We start from the raw sequence: 17,055 nt of genomic DNA, 5'->3' as shown, positions 1-17,055 counted from the left end.
TCTAAAACAATGGTTGTAATAACTATGTTGACAATAAGAATGATCTAAATGAGTTTTTTTTTCACTAAAGAAGAAAGGGGATTAGGTTTAAGTAAACAGTGGCTAAGTCAAAGTATTTCGCATTCCATACGTGAGAAACATGAGAAACAAGGAGTTTTGTAGAGGAGGAGAAGCAATCCGTGTGTTACAGGGATTTGCATCAGAGTGGGCGCTGGGATAGGGTTTGTTCAAGGTTCTCCCAAGGGCAGAAGTACCAGTGGTGGAAGCGCCTGGGGAATCATCACTGGTGCCTATGGCCACAGGCTGGGGACTTGTGTTTGCATTTTTTGAACCAAACTAAGAAATAGCGCTAAATCTGAAAGGGAACAATAGTGTGTGATTGCCACCACTGTTGCTTTGTTCTTCATTGCTCTCAATTGCCAGAAAACAGCTTTCTTAATCTACCCAGATGGATGTCTGTGTCTGGATTTTGCATTCTTCCTACAATTCTATTCAAGGGAGAATGTATAATGGCCCAAGCTATCGCTGAGCGCTGGAGCTGTGAGCACGTTTGTGCACGTGTGAACATCTGCACATTTGTCTGTTCTGTGAGGAGGAGAAAATGGCTTCAATGATTTTGGGGTGGTGGGGTGGCTCTCACTGGGTAGCGCATTGATGTTCTATTCTGGTTCCAAATATGGGCCTCAAATGCTAAGTTGCAGAACTAGAAAGCTTAGGGATGGAAATAATAAGTATTGGGCTAAACTTGGTTGTAGAAATGGGGGTGAAAGGACTTTTTAAAGACCATTTGGTCTTTCTTCTTGCCGTTAAGACTCCTGTACTTGTCGGTTGTTGGTTTTGTAAGGTCCCAAGTCCACCGTCGCTCTTGGGCACGTGTTGCTGAGCTTTGCTGTGCTCCCGGGCTGCTGGAAAGACGTTCCGTGTCCTACACCTGCGCCAGTCTGTGTTGTAGCTCCGACACAAGGGCTGCACTTGGAGACCGGTGCTGCTTGTCCTGCCCATCCTTGTCAGGAAAAAGGCATCTGGCAGCAGTTGGGTGACGTTTGTGGGGAGGGTAAATCAAACCGCAAGTCATTGTAGGGAGCGTTGGACCAGCAATAAGAAAAGCACTTGGGCTTTTTTTAATTTGCTGTGTGTTATGTAAAAATCCCAACTGATCTTTGTTCAGTCACTTTTCATCTGTTGTTTTTTTCCTTGCTCTTAAGTTTTGTGCAGGCTGTTTTTATTGGGGACTGTCTTCTCTCTTTATTCACTTGACAGATGGTATATTAACTATCTTAAGGTGGAAAGCCTTCTAGCAAAAATAACCTGCCACTGAGGTGACCAATCTTTTTAATTGCAGGTGAAGCAAAGGACTATTTTTTTAATAGAATAAGATATTTTTTGCTAATTGGGAAGGTAAATTACTTATCTGTGCTTCCTCAAGCAGCAATGTATCTTCGTATATATTTATGCAAATTCTGACCAGTTTTCTTACATAACACTTGATTAATCAGATTATTTTCCCCTTAGGCTGTGTACCAGTGTAGAGCTGACATTGTACCTGCATTCACATGGAGATAATAAGCCTTTTTTTTTTTTTTTTCCTTAATTCAAACTATTTTTTATTAAGTTAACCAAGTTTGCCAAAAAAAAAAGGAAATAGTAGTAGCGAACTCTTAGATTGTTTTACTGTCCTGGGAGTTTAAAGGTATTTGGATGCTTTAGAAACAGGCAGGATTTGCACGTTTGCTCAAGGATTTCTGAACCGACACCCCCGGGACAATTATTTGTATTTTTTGGTACCTAAACACCGTTGGGACTCTAGTTCTGTGCATCCCACACTTCAGCTCATCTTCCCCATTTGCTGGTCTTCATCTAAAGAGGATAATGAACCTTACTTTTTCCAGCTTCCAGGTAGATTTTAGGAAAGTCCGAATATTTTCTTGTCTTGCAGGCTAACAAGATAGAGAGTTCTACACATAATAGATCCATAATCTATATGTAATCGCTCCCCTGAAAGCCCAGGTGAAAGGGCCTTGAGCGTGGTGCGAGCAGCGAGGTTCCCAGCGGTTTCCTCCTGCGTTCCAGCCGCTGCTGTGGCCCTTCCCTCCGCTCCAGTTCATTCCGTGTGCAACTGAAGATCAATGAGATGTCATCTCCAGAAAGGAGCTGATGAGTGAATGTTTCGAAATATCCATAACGTGAAATTTGGCGCTGTTTTGAAGGCTGTTGGTGAAGTAATGGGTGGAAGGCCTGAACGTGGGGTAGCATTGCTGCTACGGCTGGACCTCTATCACACAACCAGTTTTTGTCTCTGTAATGATTATTTAGTAATACTTATTTTAAACCTTGTTTCCTAAAAACAAGGTTAAGCAGTGTCTCTGCTTTTATAAACGGATGAGGATGCCAAGTTCATACGAAAAGTTAACACGAGAATGACAGTAATGATAGTCTTTAATTTTGTCTACCTCCTAGATCTTAAGATTAGAAAATATTCCGCAGCAATCCCCTTTGGAGCTCTGGGTAACCTCTGGCAGGTGCTCCGCAGTCTGTCCTCTCCACTCTGCAAAATAGTTTGCCACAACTTAAGCAGTTACACTCTGTGTTTAATTAGAATATAGATTTTTAAATGGCTTCATTTAAAATGAATAAAATGGCTTCATTCCAATTTCACCCCTACTCAGTATTGCTGCATGGGAAAAGTAGGTCTATGTAGGAGTTGTCTTTGAAAAAGATCTCTTTCCATTTCCTCTCTTTTATCTATTTGTTTTCTTTGAAATCACCTATCTGTGGTTTTTCTATGATTTTTTTTTTTAATGATTGTTTCTTCTTCATTCTTTTCATATTCTTTCAATGTAACTCATTTAATTATCCTTCCTGTCTGGACTATCTACAAACAGAGGTATGGAGATACAAACAAGGAGATTATAATACAGGCATGTGTATATATTTACTATAAATCCACACACACACACACATACTCTGTCTCCTGGTAGCATCTGTTAGTGTTGATACAGAGGGTGAGAAACGGAACAAATGTTTAGCCCAGCTCTGAGCACGGGGCTCGGTAGCACTGGGACAGCGGGTGTCCCACCACGAGTCCCCGGCCAGTGTCCTTCCTGCTGCCCTCAGGGGTAAAAATGGATATTTATATGTCTGAATGCAATATACAGTTATTCGTTGTGCCTTGAGAGAACTACATTTTCAATAAATCAAGTTGTTCACTGTCTGACTTCTTGCTTTGCTCTCCTGCTTTGCAGACAAGTTTGGAAATCAATGAGGCCATGAACAGTTGAGCGTGTTATAGTAGTAGAAAAAGTATGAGTTTGTGTAAGTTTCTCTCTGTTACGTGGTGGTGTAAAATGCATCTGCACATTACACAGGCATATTGGATAGTATCTAGTGTCCAGAGTTTTTTTTCCAAGAAAGTGAGAGAGATGTCAGTAATTCTCTGATTTAGATTTTGTTATGAATTTGTGTTGCCTAAAGATAAGTAGCTATGTCATATTTTTTCCATTCTTTATTGCACAGACTATTTTCTAATTGAACTTCAGCGTTGTAGAAGGCTTAGGAAATGCTGATAGTCCTGCTTTCAGATGTCAATATGATTTTTAATTGTTTTCCTTCTTCTTGCAGATGTTCTCGAAGGCTACAATGGCACAATCTTTGCTTATGGCCAGACATCGTCAGGAAAAACGCATACTATGGAGGTACGGTGGCAAAATGAATTCAGTTTGGTAGCAACTGTAGAATTAAATGTACCAATTACCTGAACAAGCCAGCTATCTGGAGCACTCAGCTCTGAGTGACATATAAAAAGAGATCTGGGTATGTTTAGCTTCTACTGCCTTTTAAGCTGTAGTATTTCTTCCCATGTGTCTTTTTTCAAGACATGTCTATAGACATCTAGCTAAGCTGACAAATGGTGAGTCAAAAATATCAAGTATAGCTTCTCTGTATTTGTCATAATAGTTTAGGTGTGTGTATATTTTAAAGGATTTGAGTGAGATTTGTTAATCCACAAATGAAAACAGTAACTAGGGTCTGCAGAGTTCCCTTGCATGCAGGATTATGAAAATTCATGCCTGGGTTATTGGTTTTCTCATTGGCACTCCCCTGGGAATACCACTCTCACATGCTGCAGCACAGATGGATGAATTTGAGAACTGGTGCTTTGGAGGAGAAAAATACCAAATTATACCAAATTCCAGTGGCCAAAGTCCTAGATCTCTTCATATTTCTGCTACATGAAGTATGACAGTGTAGTTTGGTTTTTTATTTCTTGTGTTTTTATCTGTTCAGTTAGAAGACAGTTATTTTAGGCTCTTGCTAAAAAAGGAAGATCGTTCAAGCATTTAATCCTCGCGTAGGATTGTTCCATCGCAACGCTGTATAAGCTGGGTTTGTATGTTTTGGAGCATTTCAGTTCAACTGTGAACTTTATAACCAGGAGGGCTACAGCAAAATTTTGCTAAAGAAAAGGAAAAAAAGGAGCTTTCATTTGTTTAACAGCATCAGATGGTTTTACCACACAATTAACAGAGGTGACCTATCTAACCTGAAGGTTAAAGAAGGGAAGCAATATTCTCCCAAGCCAGCAGGCCCTGCTGAAATTGCTGTTCGATTGCTACCGTTGTTCCTTTCCTGGAGGATGCAATAACTGATGCCTCATGTCTAATTAAGTCTGTCCTTGCGAGGATGGGGAAAATCACTCGCTCAGCCCTCACAGATGGCACAATGGCTGAGTAATCCACCAGTTCTGAATGTAATTAAATCAAAATGTCTGCAGGGCTTGAGCTGGTGCTTCCACATGGCATGGGGAAAGATCTCTTAAAGCCAATTTGTATTCAGAATTACAAGCTGCGATAAAGAAAACGACTGTAGAAAAAATGGCTGGTTTACTTCTTTAATAAAGAAAGACCTGTCATTTTAGAGCGGAATAAAGTCTATATTCAGTTTTAATCTCCCTTTTAACCTAACATCCTCTTGTAAAGTTGCTGAAGTATGTTGTGGAAGAAAAAAATAGTCTGAAGTTGAAGAAATAGTAAATCCTCTTGGTAAAGCTGTTATGGAGGATTTTCTGTGAAATGTCAAATGCTTCATAGTGCTGGTGGTAAGCTTAACAGGACACAGTAGTATAACATAGCCAGAGTGGGCTTTCTGACAGACGTAGGTCTTTCTTCTGTGCTACAGAAAACATTTGCCAACCTGTATAGCAAGATACAACCAAAACCTTCTTAAAAATGATGTATTTTGGCCCATAAGGTTGTATTGATGAGCTTAGACTTCATATAGTAGAGTTTGCAATACTAGGTCCCTATGGATTGTAGTTATTATGTCTATGCTTCACTAGCTACTGCCTGCCTGCTATGTTTAAAAGTGGAAATTAATGTACTTATTAAAATGAGAGGCTTTAATGAGCAGAGAGCTCTCTGTCCTGGTGCTCGGGGGGCGTCACCAACTGCAGTGTCAGCAGCAGCACATTTCCCCAAACGCTGGCTGAGGCCACACTGAAATCTAGGAGGGTGCTTTGGGTTTTCTGACTCCAGCTTTCCAGTGAGCACCCGGCCTTTACCTTCCTCCTCCCTTCCAGTTTATGGTCTCCATAAATTATAGTGGGACTTGCCTCAGTCATCTCTTGGTTTAAAAAAAAAATCCATTTATAATAAAGTAAAAATGATAATTTTTTTCCAATGCATCAGAATGTGCTGGTGTTACAGTGTTTTAAATTCTTAACCTTTTCTTCCTAAAGCACTGAATGTGATCTTGCTTCATTGAGGTTCCTACTGACTAAAACCATGAGAAAGCCCAAGCCCAAAAAGTTGTGGATGCAGCGATTAAGTTACATGCACACTTAATCATGTTTTACAGACTGATTTCTCTTCTGAGCTAGATAAAGCTATGTAAAGGAAAGCATAATTATTAGAGGGCTTGTTGAGGCTAGGAGACTTTAATTGAAATACTTTTAGAAGTTGTCACCCAGAGCCCAAGCAATCATTGGGGAGAGATTTACCTGGTGCAGTGACCCCAAGGCTGGTGCATCTTTGTGCAGACAGAAGTCTCTGCAATGAAACTTTGAATTCCAACTGTCTTTTGGCTGAACTAACAACCCAGCTCCATCAAAGCTGTAGAAATCAGGGCACTGCGTAGCTCCAGCATTTCTCGTTCTGGAGGTGCCTTTGCTGCCTTAGGAATCGTGCGCCTTGCAGGTCTATATCATACAGACAGACCTTTGGTTGCATTCATGTGCACTGAAGAAATACAAAGTGTTGGGTGTTGGTTTAATTGTGTGTTTATGCATACAAGCTTTCCCCTGCATCAGGGCTTTAGTGTATTTAATCACCCTCTTTTTCATTCTCATAGTCTGAAATAAAATCACTTATCATACAACAAGGACTTTTTAATTTCTGAGAAGCTTATTACCATGTTGGATATGGTATAGCATTTAACTGCTTCTGCTGCAGAAGTTAATATTATATGTGTAATATACACAAAATATTAATGGTTTAGATTCAGCTGAGTGCTGCTTTATAGGGAAGGCAATCAGCAATGTAACTGATTTTTCTGTATTCCCCCCACCTTTTTATTCCCCAAGATGTGTAATTCAAGGGCAGGAGCCGTAACTGCTTTAAATAGAAGCTTTGAGGTAGAGGGAGAGATGGTGTCAGTTCTTCATGTTAAATTTCCTTCATCCTAGGCTGATGCTTAGAAGTTGACTGTCATTTCACCAGCTTTAGCATAAAGGGAGCGATGTCAAGAAAAACTATATTTGAATGTACTAATAAAGGCTGAGAAACTTGGAAAACTGGTCAATGTGCCCCACTAGTCATTCACAAACATGCATAATATTGAGAAACACAGGTACATGAGTATCGTTTTCTTCCTAATTTACTTAAAAAAAAAAGTGATTAATAACTTTTAGCAATTACAGATCAAATGTGACTTCTCATGATTTGGAATTCTATAGTTACCCACTGTATTTAAAACAAAATAATTTCTTACCACTAATTGACGTAGGCGTAAGATGCTTTGTTGTGTTGCTAGGGGCTGTGATACTTGGACAAATATATACTCGAAAGGTGTATTAGAGTTTCTAGATACTACATTCTCAAGGAGTCTTATACCTACTGACTTGTTATTGCATATTTAAGCGGTTTCATAAAATATTTGGAAATAACAATATGGTGTATGCTGTAGTCAGAAAAGGTTTTCCTTTGGAGTTATTTCTATTCAGTTTTCAAGTGCCGTTTTGCTTTCCTGTATGTGTCTGGCTTTTCCAAAAAGAGCAATGCAACAAAAAGGAGCCACGCAGCCAGGGATATTGTTGGGGTTTAGTTAATATTCAGTCCCTGACAGAATAGGGGAAGGTAGTTGTGCAAATTAACACGGAGAGCAGTGGTGTTTGTAAGGCACAGTTCCTGGCAATGGGCCCAGCAAGCTCAAATCAGAATATATTACTCTAATCCCCGAATCCCCGCAACCCAGATTTCCCTTTAGCTTTCTAGCATAGTGGTGAAAGAGAAACAAAATGCTTTAATACTTCTTGTATCTGACATGTTTCCAAATATCTGATTTAAGTGGAGGAAGCAGGCTGTAATCTGTACGTTGGTTTGTGTTTATTCCTCTGTCTTTGGTCGGAGAGTGACACTGTAAGTAGTGGCAGGACAGCATGCTTGGCAAATGGCAGGAGCTGACAAAACTAATAGATGCTCCGTTGAGTGAAGAGCGGTAACATGCCGAGTTGTTCTGCCACCTTTTCTGTGCATTTATATCAAGCAAATCCCCCCAGAGCAGCAGCCAGAGGGACCCACTGGATGAAGGTGTGTGTGTGGACAAGGTTTTCTCCTCTCTTGTGCCCGAGCAAGGCTTTCCAAGTTACCGTTGGCTTTTGTGTCCACAGGGAAAACTGCACGACCCTCAGCTCATGGGAATCATTCCAAGAATTGCACATGACATCTTTGATCACATCTATTCCATGGATGAAAACCTGGAGTTTCATATAAAGGTAAATGCAGAATGACATGTTGTGTAATGGGTCAGATGGAAGAAAGTTGTGCTGGATGGGAAACCTGCAGTTGCGTTACAACGTTGTGCTGCAGAACTTTTCCTTTCTTCCTGTTACAACTCAAAAAACCACTACTGAGGATGTTTAATAGAAATAATCCAATACAGTTACTATAGAAATTATTTTGAGTGTGTTTTCAGCTCACGTTTGCTAGTCCATTGATTGCCTTGTCTCTCACCACTGTTGACAGGCAATTTGGTAAGAAAGAACAGGCTTATTTCACTGCAGCTTCTCCAAAGACTGTACCTCAGCCCGACTGACTGTAAATACTACTGATCTGCATAATGTCTGAGAGAATACTGCCATGTTGTTCCTATCTCAGTGACATAAATGGCCCTCCATAATATATGGGTTTGAAATGGAGGAAAGATGGCTCTGGGCAATTTAAGGAAGGATGTTTAGGAGTAATTTTTAGTCTCAAAATCTTACATATGGGTTCCTTAAGATCATAGAATAGTTTGGGTTGGAAAGGACCTTTAAAGATCACGCAGTGCCCCTCCTGCCATGAGCAGGGACATCTTCACCAGCTCAGGTTGCTCAGAGCCCCGTCCAGCCTGGCCTGGGATGTCTCCAGGGACGGGGCATCTACCACCTCTGGCAGACTAAGTTGAGTTGAACAGCTGATATGTTTTCCCTGTCCTTATTGTGATACCAAACATATGATCTCAAATTATTTGCGTGACCTTGAATTCCTGCTGTTCATCCGGTCTCCTGGGGAGCATTCAGGTCCATCTGGCACAGCTGGGGCCAGGGTACACCTCTCTTCCGAGTGGACAGCAGTAAAATTACCCTATGGATTACAGGAAATATAAGTACTCTGCTGTGCCATCCTTCCCCCAAAACACACAAAATATACCTAGGTGGCTTCAGGAAGGTTAAGGAGTTGAGCACAGGTAGCGCATGAAAACACTGTCCCTTCTTCTGCTGTGAGCGGGGGATGCTCTCTGAGAATGAAGATCTCCTCCTCTGTTCTGCTTGTGCCTAGAAGTTGGAAATGAGCAACTTCTTAGTGCTGCTTGTGTTGAATCCTTTGGAGCGTTTCTGGGGGTATATATGTATTAGTTTTTTCCTAGAGTACCTCTGAACCAGTCACTCATGTCTCAGAAGGAGTAGGTCATTTTGTACTGAGAGCCTGTTTGTGGGTGTGCTCATGAAGTACAGACAAAAGAAACAGACATACAAAGTACAAATAAACCATATAAATAAATACATTATATTTTAATTGTAAAATATTGAACTCCTTAAGAGACACCTCTGAATTTTCATAGAAGTGGCTTCCATAGGAGTGACACTGATTTCTTTTCATCATCTGGAAAGCTCTCCTGTGCCTATTGCTTATTCTACATGGGAGCACTTGGATACCAACAGATGTGGACCCTCTTGCACAAAACACAGTAAATTCCTGTCCCGGCAGAAGATCATCACTTTATAAATCACGCTCTGCCAGCACTGAATAGTTTCAGTGGTTTCCTATTAACGGTTATGAATATCTTAACAGAAAAGCTGCCTAAGTAGCAGTGAATGAGTGAGTGATTGTACAAGGAACTGTCACTGAGAGAAATGCGTGTTCTGTCAGCGGGAGCAAGAATGTAACCAGACTGTCACACTCTTTTAATAACTGAGCCAACATTGAAAATGAATATAATTTTTTTCCCTCTCCCTCTTTAACAGAGATGAGTTCAGAGTGGGGAGGGGAGCTTGCTGTCCGCTGGGTGTGCTGGTCCTCAGCACGGTGTTCATAGGGTAAAATAAAGCACAAGAGATGCGTCTGGGTGAACCAGGCTGTTGGTAGAGCTGGTCCAGAGGATGCTTTACATGGGGCACAGGTGAAGTAAATGCACAAAAGCAAAATATATCTGTGTTTAAAGCAATTGTCATATAGGAAGATCAAGTCATCGATATAAAAAAATAGATATCATTTATTTTTCACATGAGAGAAAATGATACTTTACTAGATAGCTGGAGTTTACTGATACCTAAAATTCCACCATCTAGTATTCTACCTAAGTAATCCACAGATAAAACTTATTTAGGGTATGGTTAAGCATCACCCCCTAACTCATTTCCTTTTGCCCTTTTATTCAGAGTCAGTCAGTCATGCTCCCCCTCCTTAGTCTTTCTTTTTTTGTTTTCCCTTAAGACAATTGTCTCTCTCTTTGCCACAGAAAAGCTCATTTTCCGTTTGCTCTTTGAGACTTGATTCAGGACAGAACTTTTACATCTGCTTCATTTAAAAGTTTAATTTAATTTATATTCCTTAAGCTTATGTAACTTGTATGTGAAACCCCTGAACTGGCTGCCTGCTTTTGTGCTGGTGAACATCAATGTACCTCTTACAGTTGTCAACATTTACCCTCCTCGTGATGCAGCTGTACTGGTATGGTATTAGCAGAATCCATTTGATTCTGTTCAATATTTTTGCGTCCAAAAAAATGATGAAGATAAGATTTGTCTGAAGGGTTTTTTTGTGTACTTCCCTGGTGAACCGCTGGTAAATGGAGGAAGATCAATGAGGCGTAGATCACTCAAAATACAAATACTTCCATGTGAAAGATGTGGTTCGAAGTATGGGAGAGGTGGTTTTTATTTTTAGTTTGGTGCTTTTTACTGTGACAGGTATGGACATATTGGTACAAAGATTTTTAGATCACCAAAGTTGAAATCTGTTATGTTTATGATTACTTTATCAGGTTTCCTACTTTGAGATATATTTGGACAAAATCAGGGACCTACTTGATGGTAAGTTCTGCATTCCTTATGTGACTAAGTGGCGCTGGGCTTGGTGTGGTGCTTTGAATCTACGCCTAAGGGGAAATGCTCACTTTCTTGGAGAGTGATTTACATTTAAGCTGTATGATTGATGTTGTGAAGGAGAATTTTGCAGCTGAAGTCATTGGATCTGTGCACCTGCCTCTGCAGTGCTATGGAGCTTGATTAAAAATCAATGAGTACAGAGAATTTTACAGACTTCGAGGCATGTCTGAGCCTCACTGGCAATGTATATTCTTAAAGTAAAACTGCAATTTAAAAATGTATATAGTGTCTGTTGAGGTTTTATTGTTAAATTTAGCATACATTTGGTTCAACTGATTCCTTGCTTAGCTTCTGTTTGGTAGTTTCTTGGGAGTTATCTGTCTCTTTTACGATTTGTGTGGCTGTGTATGCACGCTGTACGTTGATGGAAGTGTGAATTGTGTGTGCTAATGGTAACACAAACCCAGGAATATGTATTTGAGCTTTCCATTCCCGTGACTTCTTCTGTCTCTTTTCAAATTTTTGCTGCTTTGGCAAAATCTGAATTGGTTTATTTTATTAATCCAAGCGATAAACAAAAGCTCTTGTGCCATAAGGTTAACTTTAAAGAAACAGGCACAAGATTGATAGAACAAGAAGCAAGTTTTACATAACAGAATTACTGGTAGTTAATAAGGAGTGGGAGATTACTGCGGTTCTCATTTACAAGTTTAATTCATTCACGAATATGTGAATATTCCTAGTGGAATAATAATAATAATAGCGGAATATTCCTAATGCTCTCCATCTTTTTTTCTAGTGTCAAAGACAAACCTCGCTGTACATGAAGATAAAAACAGAGTCCCATATGTTAAGGTATAAGGAAAATTTGATGCTTGTTTTTTCATCCTTTCTCACATATGCATTTATTTACACATTTCCATTTGTATCCCAGTGCGTTTGCTGAGATGATTCAATTTGTGCAGAGTCTTGAATGTTCAAGTAGTATTGGTCCCTGGATTTAGACAGTTCCCTGCAATATTAATAGGCTTGAGTCATGTTTACTTGATTTTCCTGACTTTAAACATCTACATTTTGTTAGTACGCTGTTGAATTTTAAGTATTTATATTCTCATTTGTGTCAGATATGAAAGAGAACACTGTGAAGAATTTTGGTTTTTAATACTTTGTTGCGTAGGTGCTGTAATCCTGCAGTATCTTAGAACAGATTTGTTGGGTTAGGAATTTGTTTTATGACTTCCTGGGCCCTCACTTAGATGTAATATACTTGTTAGGAACGTATGTAAGCCTTAGCAGTCTACATATAATATTCTGTTTATTCTCATTCTGGGGAAAAAAAAAGAAAAGATAAAATAATCCTTCAGTAATATTGCATCAAGGCAGAGAACAAGAACTATGCATCTTGTCCTGTAGTTTGAGAGAGAAAAACTGATTGGAGTGTGTAATCCAATCCAAATTAGTAATAGGAATCTATGCCATATCATTCTATGTGTGCTAAATATAGAAACTCTCCTCAGCTGTGTGTTTGGATTTGATCAAGTCTTTAATCTCGTGAAAGAAAATTGTCTCCCAGGTTATCCCAGAGACTGAAAGGCTCACAAAGGCAGGTTTTGGTCCATTGCCTTGCTAACGGTCATGTTGAATGTAGATGGTTTTTCTAATTATTTTGTACATCAGCGCTAAATATTCTTCTTGATGGCATTTGGACTACTAGGACACATCCTAAACTTTCCTGTTTTCAACTTGCATATTTCTAGGGTTGTACAGAAAGATTTGTATCTAGTCCTGAAGAAGTTTTGGATGTCATCGATGAAGGGAAAGCTAACCGACACGTAGCCGTTACAAGTATGTGTTCTGTCAAAGCTTTTCTGGCTATAACGTGTGGGTGGTTGTAGCTTCCTAGCGATGTATTGATTCTTCGTGTTCTCAAAGTATTTGGAGTTACTTATGTGAATGATGTAATGATGCACAAATTATAGCGCTTTAAAATAAATAGAACTGTACTTTTCCTACCGCTTCACTGCGCACAGAAACATTTATTGACTTTCAGCTTTGAGAACTGGATTTAATGTGTGGTATTTTACAGTATTGTTATATAAAACGTCAATACATCTATTGTTACACATAGTATAGATATTTTGAAATTATATATAACTGAAATGATGGACATACATTCTTCATTTTTGCTACAAGTCAACAACTCAGATAAATTCACTGGTCAAGCGGCAGGCAAAGACTGCAGAGCAGTCATCAGACTCTTCCCTGTTCAGCTCTTGCAAGTCATCCCAGTGAAGCAGTGACCTGGACTGAGTTCCAACGATGGCAAAGCAAACGTTCTTCCTGAATTAAAAAACAGAATAATTGCTTCAGCCTGTGCCAAACTTGTTGACATTGTGTCGCATGCAGCCTACTAGCAGTATGGTGGCAAAAAGGGCAGGTATTTTTGGCTCATTTCCCAATTTATACTGTAAGAAGCCTTGGATCTGAGCAGTGAGCTTGGCACAGCCTCAGCCTGCAGCTCCAGTCTTGGTGATGGGGTGAGGCTTTGGATATGCATTGCTATTTATTATGTTATTTTATTTTATTTTGTTTTTTATGCGGCACTGGGTAATACTGTATCGCTTTAGCTTTCCTTTGCCTTTATCATCATACTAATAGAAATGTATTCTCTTTTATTCTGAGTAATGTTTTCTTCCGTTGTTTCTGCTATTCTCTTTAACAAAAAATATCCAAATACACCTTTTGCTGTGATACTGCCTGTTGCATTTGGTGCACACAGAAAAGTTCAGACATAAGTTGACGGAGAATGAATTTTAGCTAGACTGAAATGGCAAGGAGCAAGTTTGGAGGTGTTATTGAAAAAAAAAGAGTTTGGAGATGGAAGAGAACAATAGAGTTCATATAAATACAGATATTGCTGTGAATGTGAATGGGGGAGAGGTGGTAGTGGGGTTTACGGTAACAGAGAAAATAGAGAAGACAGTTGAGAAAGTAGCTTACAGATTCTTAATGTTTTCTTTGTGCTACTTTGTGAAACTACAAGCATAACATGTTGGGAGATCTCACACAATTGCACTGAAACCTGCCCAATTTCTTTTTATTGCAATTATTATTACTTCTCTTGAAATTCTCTTGCTCAGCTCAGAATTATTCCTCGGTCTTGGGTTCCGAACACACATCCTCATTGTAGTTCTCTGTCTGTTACATCCCAGCAGTTTTTCTGTGAGCTGCCTGTACTCATGAAGAAGCGCAAAAGGACGGAACCTTTATTTCATACCGTATTATTTCTCTCATACTTTTAGCTCTGATGAAATATAATTTCCTGTAGGGTTTTAAAGTAATTTAAACAAAACCTTCCAACTGTGATTCCTCTGCAGATATGAATGAACACAGCTCTAGAAGCCACAGTATCTTCCTCATTAATATTAAACAGGAGAATGTGGAAACTGAGAAGAAACTCAGTGGAAAGCTTTACCTGGTAGACTTGGCTGGAAGCGAGAAGGTGATCTTTCCTTTTTCCTAAACTGCTGAATTATCCTGGCGGGCTCCCTAAGCTGGACATGGGAACGTGTGTCAGTGCAAAACTAAGCCGGGTTTTACAGAAGTCTTGTCCTTGGTTAACATTAGTATGGCAATCTTTTATTTATTTTCTTCAATGTGGGATGGAGAAAAGGAGCAGATCAGGACTGTTGGTATGAAATGAAAACTCCCCAAATCTGCAATATATCTTCATTTATAATGAAGTGGATTGAACCAGGGTACTTTTGTATAGCTTATCATTTAGTTATGGGTATTTGAAGAAAGTAACACAATTTTAATGTAATTTGTCAACTTAGACAGCTGTTTTAATTTGCTTATATTCAGACATCCTATTTCTAGGTTTTCTGTAATTATTTAGTGTATTAGATCAATGAAGTGACAGCAGTTAATGCAGTTATACAGCTGAAGTCTATTTGAAGTTCCCTGAATGTCTCTCTTGATTGTGATGACTATTTACGCTTTCCAGTATAGAAAAATACTAACCAGAAAAGAACTTGTATCTGTTTACTGAAAGAGTAATGGTCTAGAACAGTACTGCACTGGAAAAATGTCAGTGTTTCCCAGTTCTCAGTCTAACGTCTTCTGGAGTGGTCAAAATTGTTGATTAATTATAAATCATAAATCTCATCATTTTGCAATGTTATGGAATTCTTTATTCAAGCTGGATCCTTGGTAACTACCGTGCGCGTCGAGATCATTACTCCTGGTGAAGCGGTGTCTTTGGCAGTAGATTTCTATTTCTTTCTGAAATGAGAAGTAAAAGAAAAGGTTTTGTTTGATAGAGCGGGCAGCTTTCAGAATGCTCGTTGATAACCCATCGGTACAAGGTGGAAACCATTCACCTGAGTGATTAATCAGGTTCATTTCTATTCTTGCATATAATACTGAATGTTAAATTTAAAACTCATAGTGGTGTTTAGAAAAGAAGTGCCTCGTCAGTGCCTCTGAAAACTACACTTTTGTGGTTCATTATATTCGTTTGCACATTGTACAGACAACCTGAAATAAGGATTTCCTAGGTAGATTGTCTCTTAAAAGATACAATTATGTTTCCTTTTACGTCATGTGACATTTTTAGAGGAAAGTACAGGTACTATAGTTTTAATGTAGATAAAAATATATGGCTTTATCCTACATTTCTGTGCCCTTTCCAACCCACCCCACCTCCAAGAAAAAAAAGGAGAGGGCAAAAAGCCTCTAATCTGGGTTGCTGTCTAACAGAGTGCTGCTCCCAGGCCACCAAACTTCTCGACTGGGCCACCTTGGCATCCAGTTTGTGGACCAGTTACCCTTGCACGCAGGATCTGATCTTCTTGATCCGTGCCAGCAAAATGCAAAGCCAGGATCCTCGTTTGGTGGCATCTGCTGTGCCACTGAGCGAGCCCGAGGACACACGGACAGTCTGGGCTTGGAAGTGGTCCCCAGGTGTCCTCAGGCCAGCACAGACTCACCAGCTTTTCCCATTGCAAAGTCAGGGTCAACTTGGAAGAACATTGGAATTATTACAGGCTTCAGCTAACAAAAAAGTACATTAAAATTCTCCTTCATGCTGATGATAAGCTTGCTCTGTTTTTCTTCCAAGAGCATCTTTAACTGTTGCACTATCTGCTTTGGAGCTGTATTTGTACAGACGCTTGCTGATAGCTGAGCCTGACTGTTGCCTGCTCTCTTTGGTAGGTCAGCAAAACTGGAGCGGAGGGGGCTGTTCTTGATGAAGCTAAAAATATCAATAAGTCTTTGTCTGCTTTAGGCAATGTGATATCTGCCTTGGCAGAAGGAACTGTAAGTAATCCTGTTTTGTATTGTTGGAGAATGGCTTGTTATCTATCTGTTTCTTTGCCACGCACATAAAAAAAATAAGCTAACATTTCAATTCCGAATTAAGAAAATATTAGCTTTCCAACCACAAACCAGTGACACTTTTGCTATTCTGCTAAAGATAAGAGTCTAATTCTCAGTGATTTCACTTGAGTGGTTATCCAATCTCAGCACAATCAGAACAATTACTCTTCAGGGTTGTGTGCTTCAGATCCATTAAACCTGCATTATCGACTCATGTTCCCTCTCATTAAGATATCATCATCTAAAAAAAATTGTTCTTGTCTCTTCCTTGTATTTTGATTAGAAAACCCATGTTCCATACCGAGACAGCAAAATGACCCGAATACTTCAGGATTCCCTTGGTGGGAACTGCAGAACCACCATCGTGATCTGCTGTTCTCCTTCGGTGTTCAACGAAGCAGAAACTAAGTCGACCCTGATGTTCGGACAGCGGTGAGTCCTGCTCGGCATGCGGCTGGATGACACTTGCTCGGGCCCTTCCACGTGTTCTGAACCAGCCGTGCCGAGGGGAGCGAGATGATCAGGCATTTTAAAATACAGAGGTTATAGTTGCTGCACTTGTTAGAAACACAGTACTGGGGAACTTAAGAAAAAATGTCCCTTTATTCCCTATGGTACCAGAAAAATAGATGTTTGTGTTGGCCAGTGGCTGAACTACTTAGAAGCTCTGATAATTTTTCCTTCAGAAAGTATAAAGTGCATAAGTCAGAAGACTGAAGTGAGAAGAAATGTAAGCAGTGAGGTGTAGTAGTTCAGATTAAGCAGATTAAAAGCTAAAATATCTTTTAAAAATGTTTTATTTTTTTAATCTAGATTAAAAGGGGTTGCTTTTGCTCTGTAATGTAGAACAGTGCCCCAGGATCTCTGGGGAG

General features: G+C 39.6%; 1 protein-coding gene across 1 annotated transcript in view; it reads left to right on the top strand.

Annotated features, from left to right (window-relative positions):
- Positions 1 to 17,055, top strand: part of KIF5C (kinesin family member 5C) — a 76,220-nt gene that overhangs the window by 25,430 nt on the left and 33,735 nt on the right. Inside the window, exons 3-10 of the mRNA XM_065070220.1 lie at positions 3,619 to 3,692; positions 7,883 to 7,987; positions 10,738 to 10,786; positions 11,601 to 11,656; positions 12,559 to 12,646; positions 14,179 to 14,303; positions 16,019 to 16,123; positions 16,467 to 16,615. Coding sequence (XP_064926292.1) covers positions 3,619 to 3,692; positions 7,883 to 7,987; positions 10,738 to 10,786; positions 11,601 to 11,656; positions 12,559 to 12,646; positions 14,179 to 14,303; positions 16,019 to 16,123; positions 16,467 to 16,615 — 751 coding nt within the window. The remainder of the gene's footprint in view (positions 1 to 3,618; positions 3,693 to 7,882; positions 7,988 to 10,737; positions 10,787 to 11,600; positions 11,657 to 12,558; positions 12,647 to 14,178; positions 14,304 to 16,018; positions 16,124 to 16,466; positions 16,616 to 17,055) is intronic.

Source organism: Columba livia, chromosome 7, assembly GCF_036013475.1.
Source record: "Columba livia isolate bColLiv1 breed racing homer chromosome 7, bColLiv1.pat.W.v2, whole genome shotgun sequence".
Lineage (NCBI taxonomy): Eukaryota > Metazoa > Chordata > Aves > Columbiformes > Columbidae > Columba > Columba livia.
The sequence above is the reverse complement of the archived record's forward strand: the minus strand, read 5'-3'. Positions and strand labels throughout refer to the sequence as shown.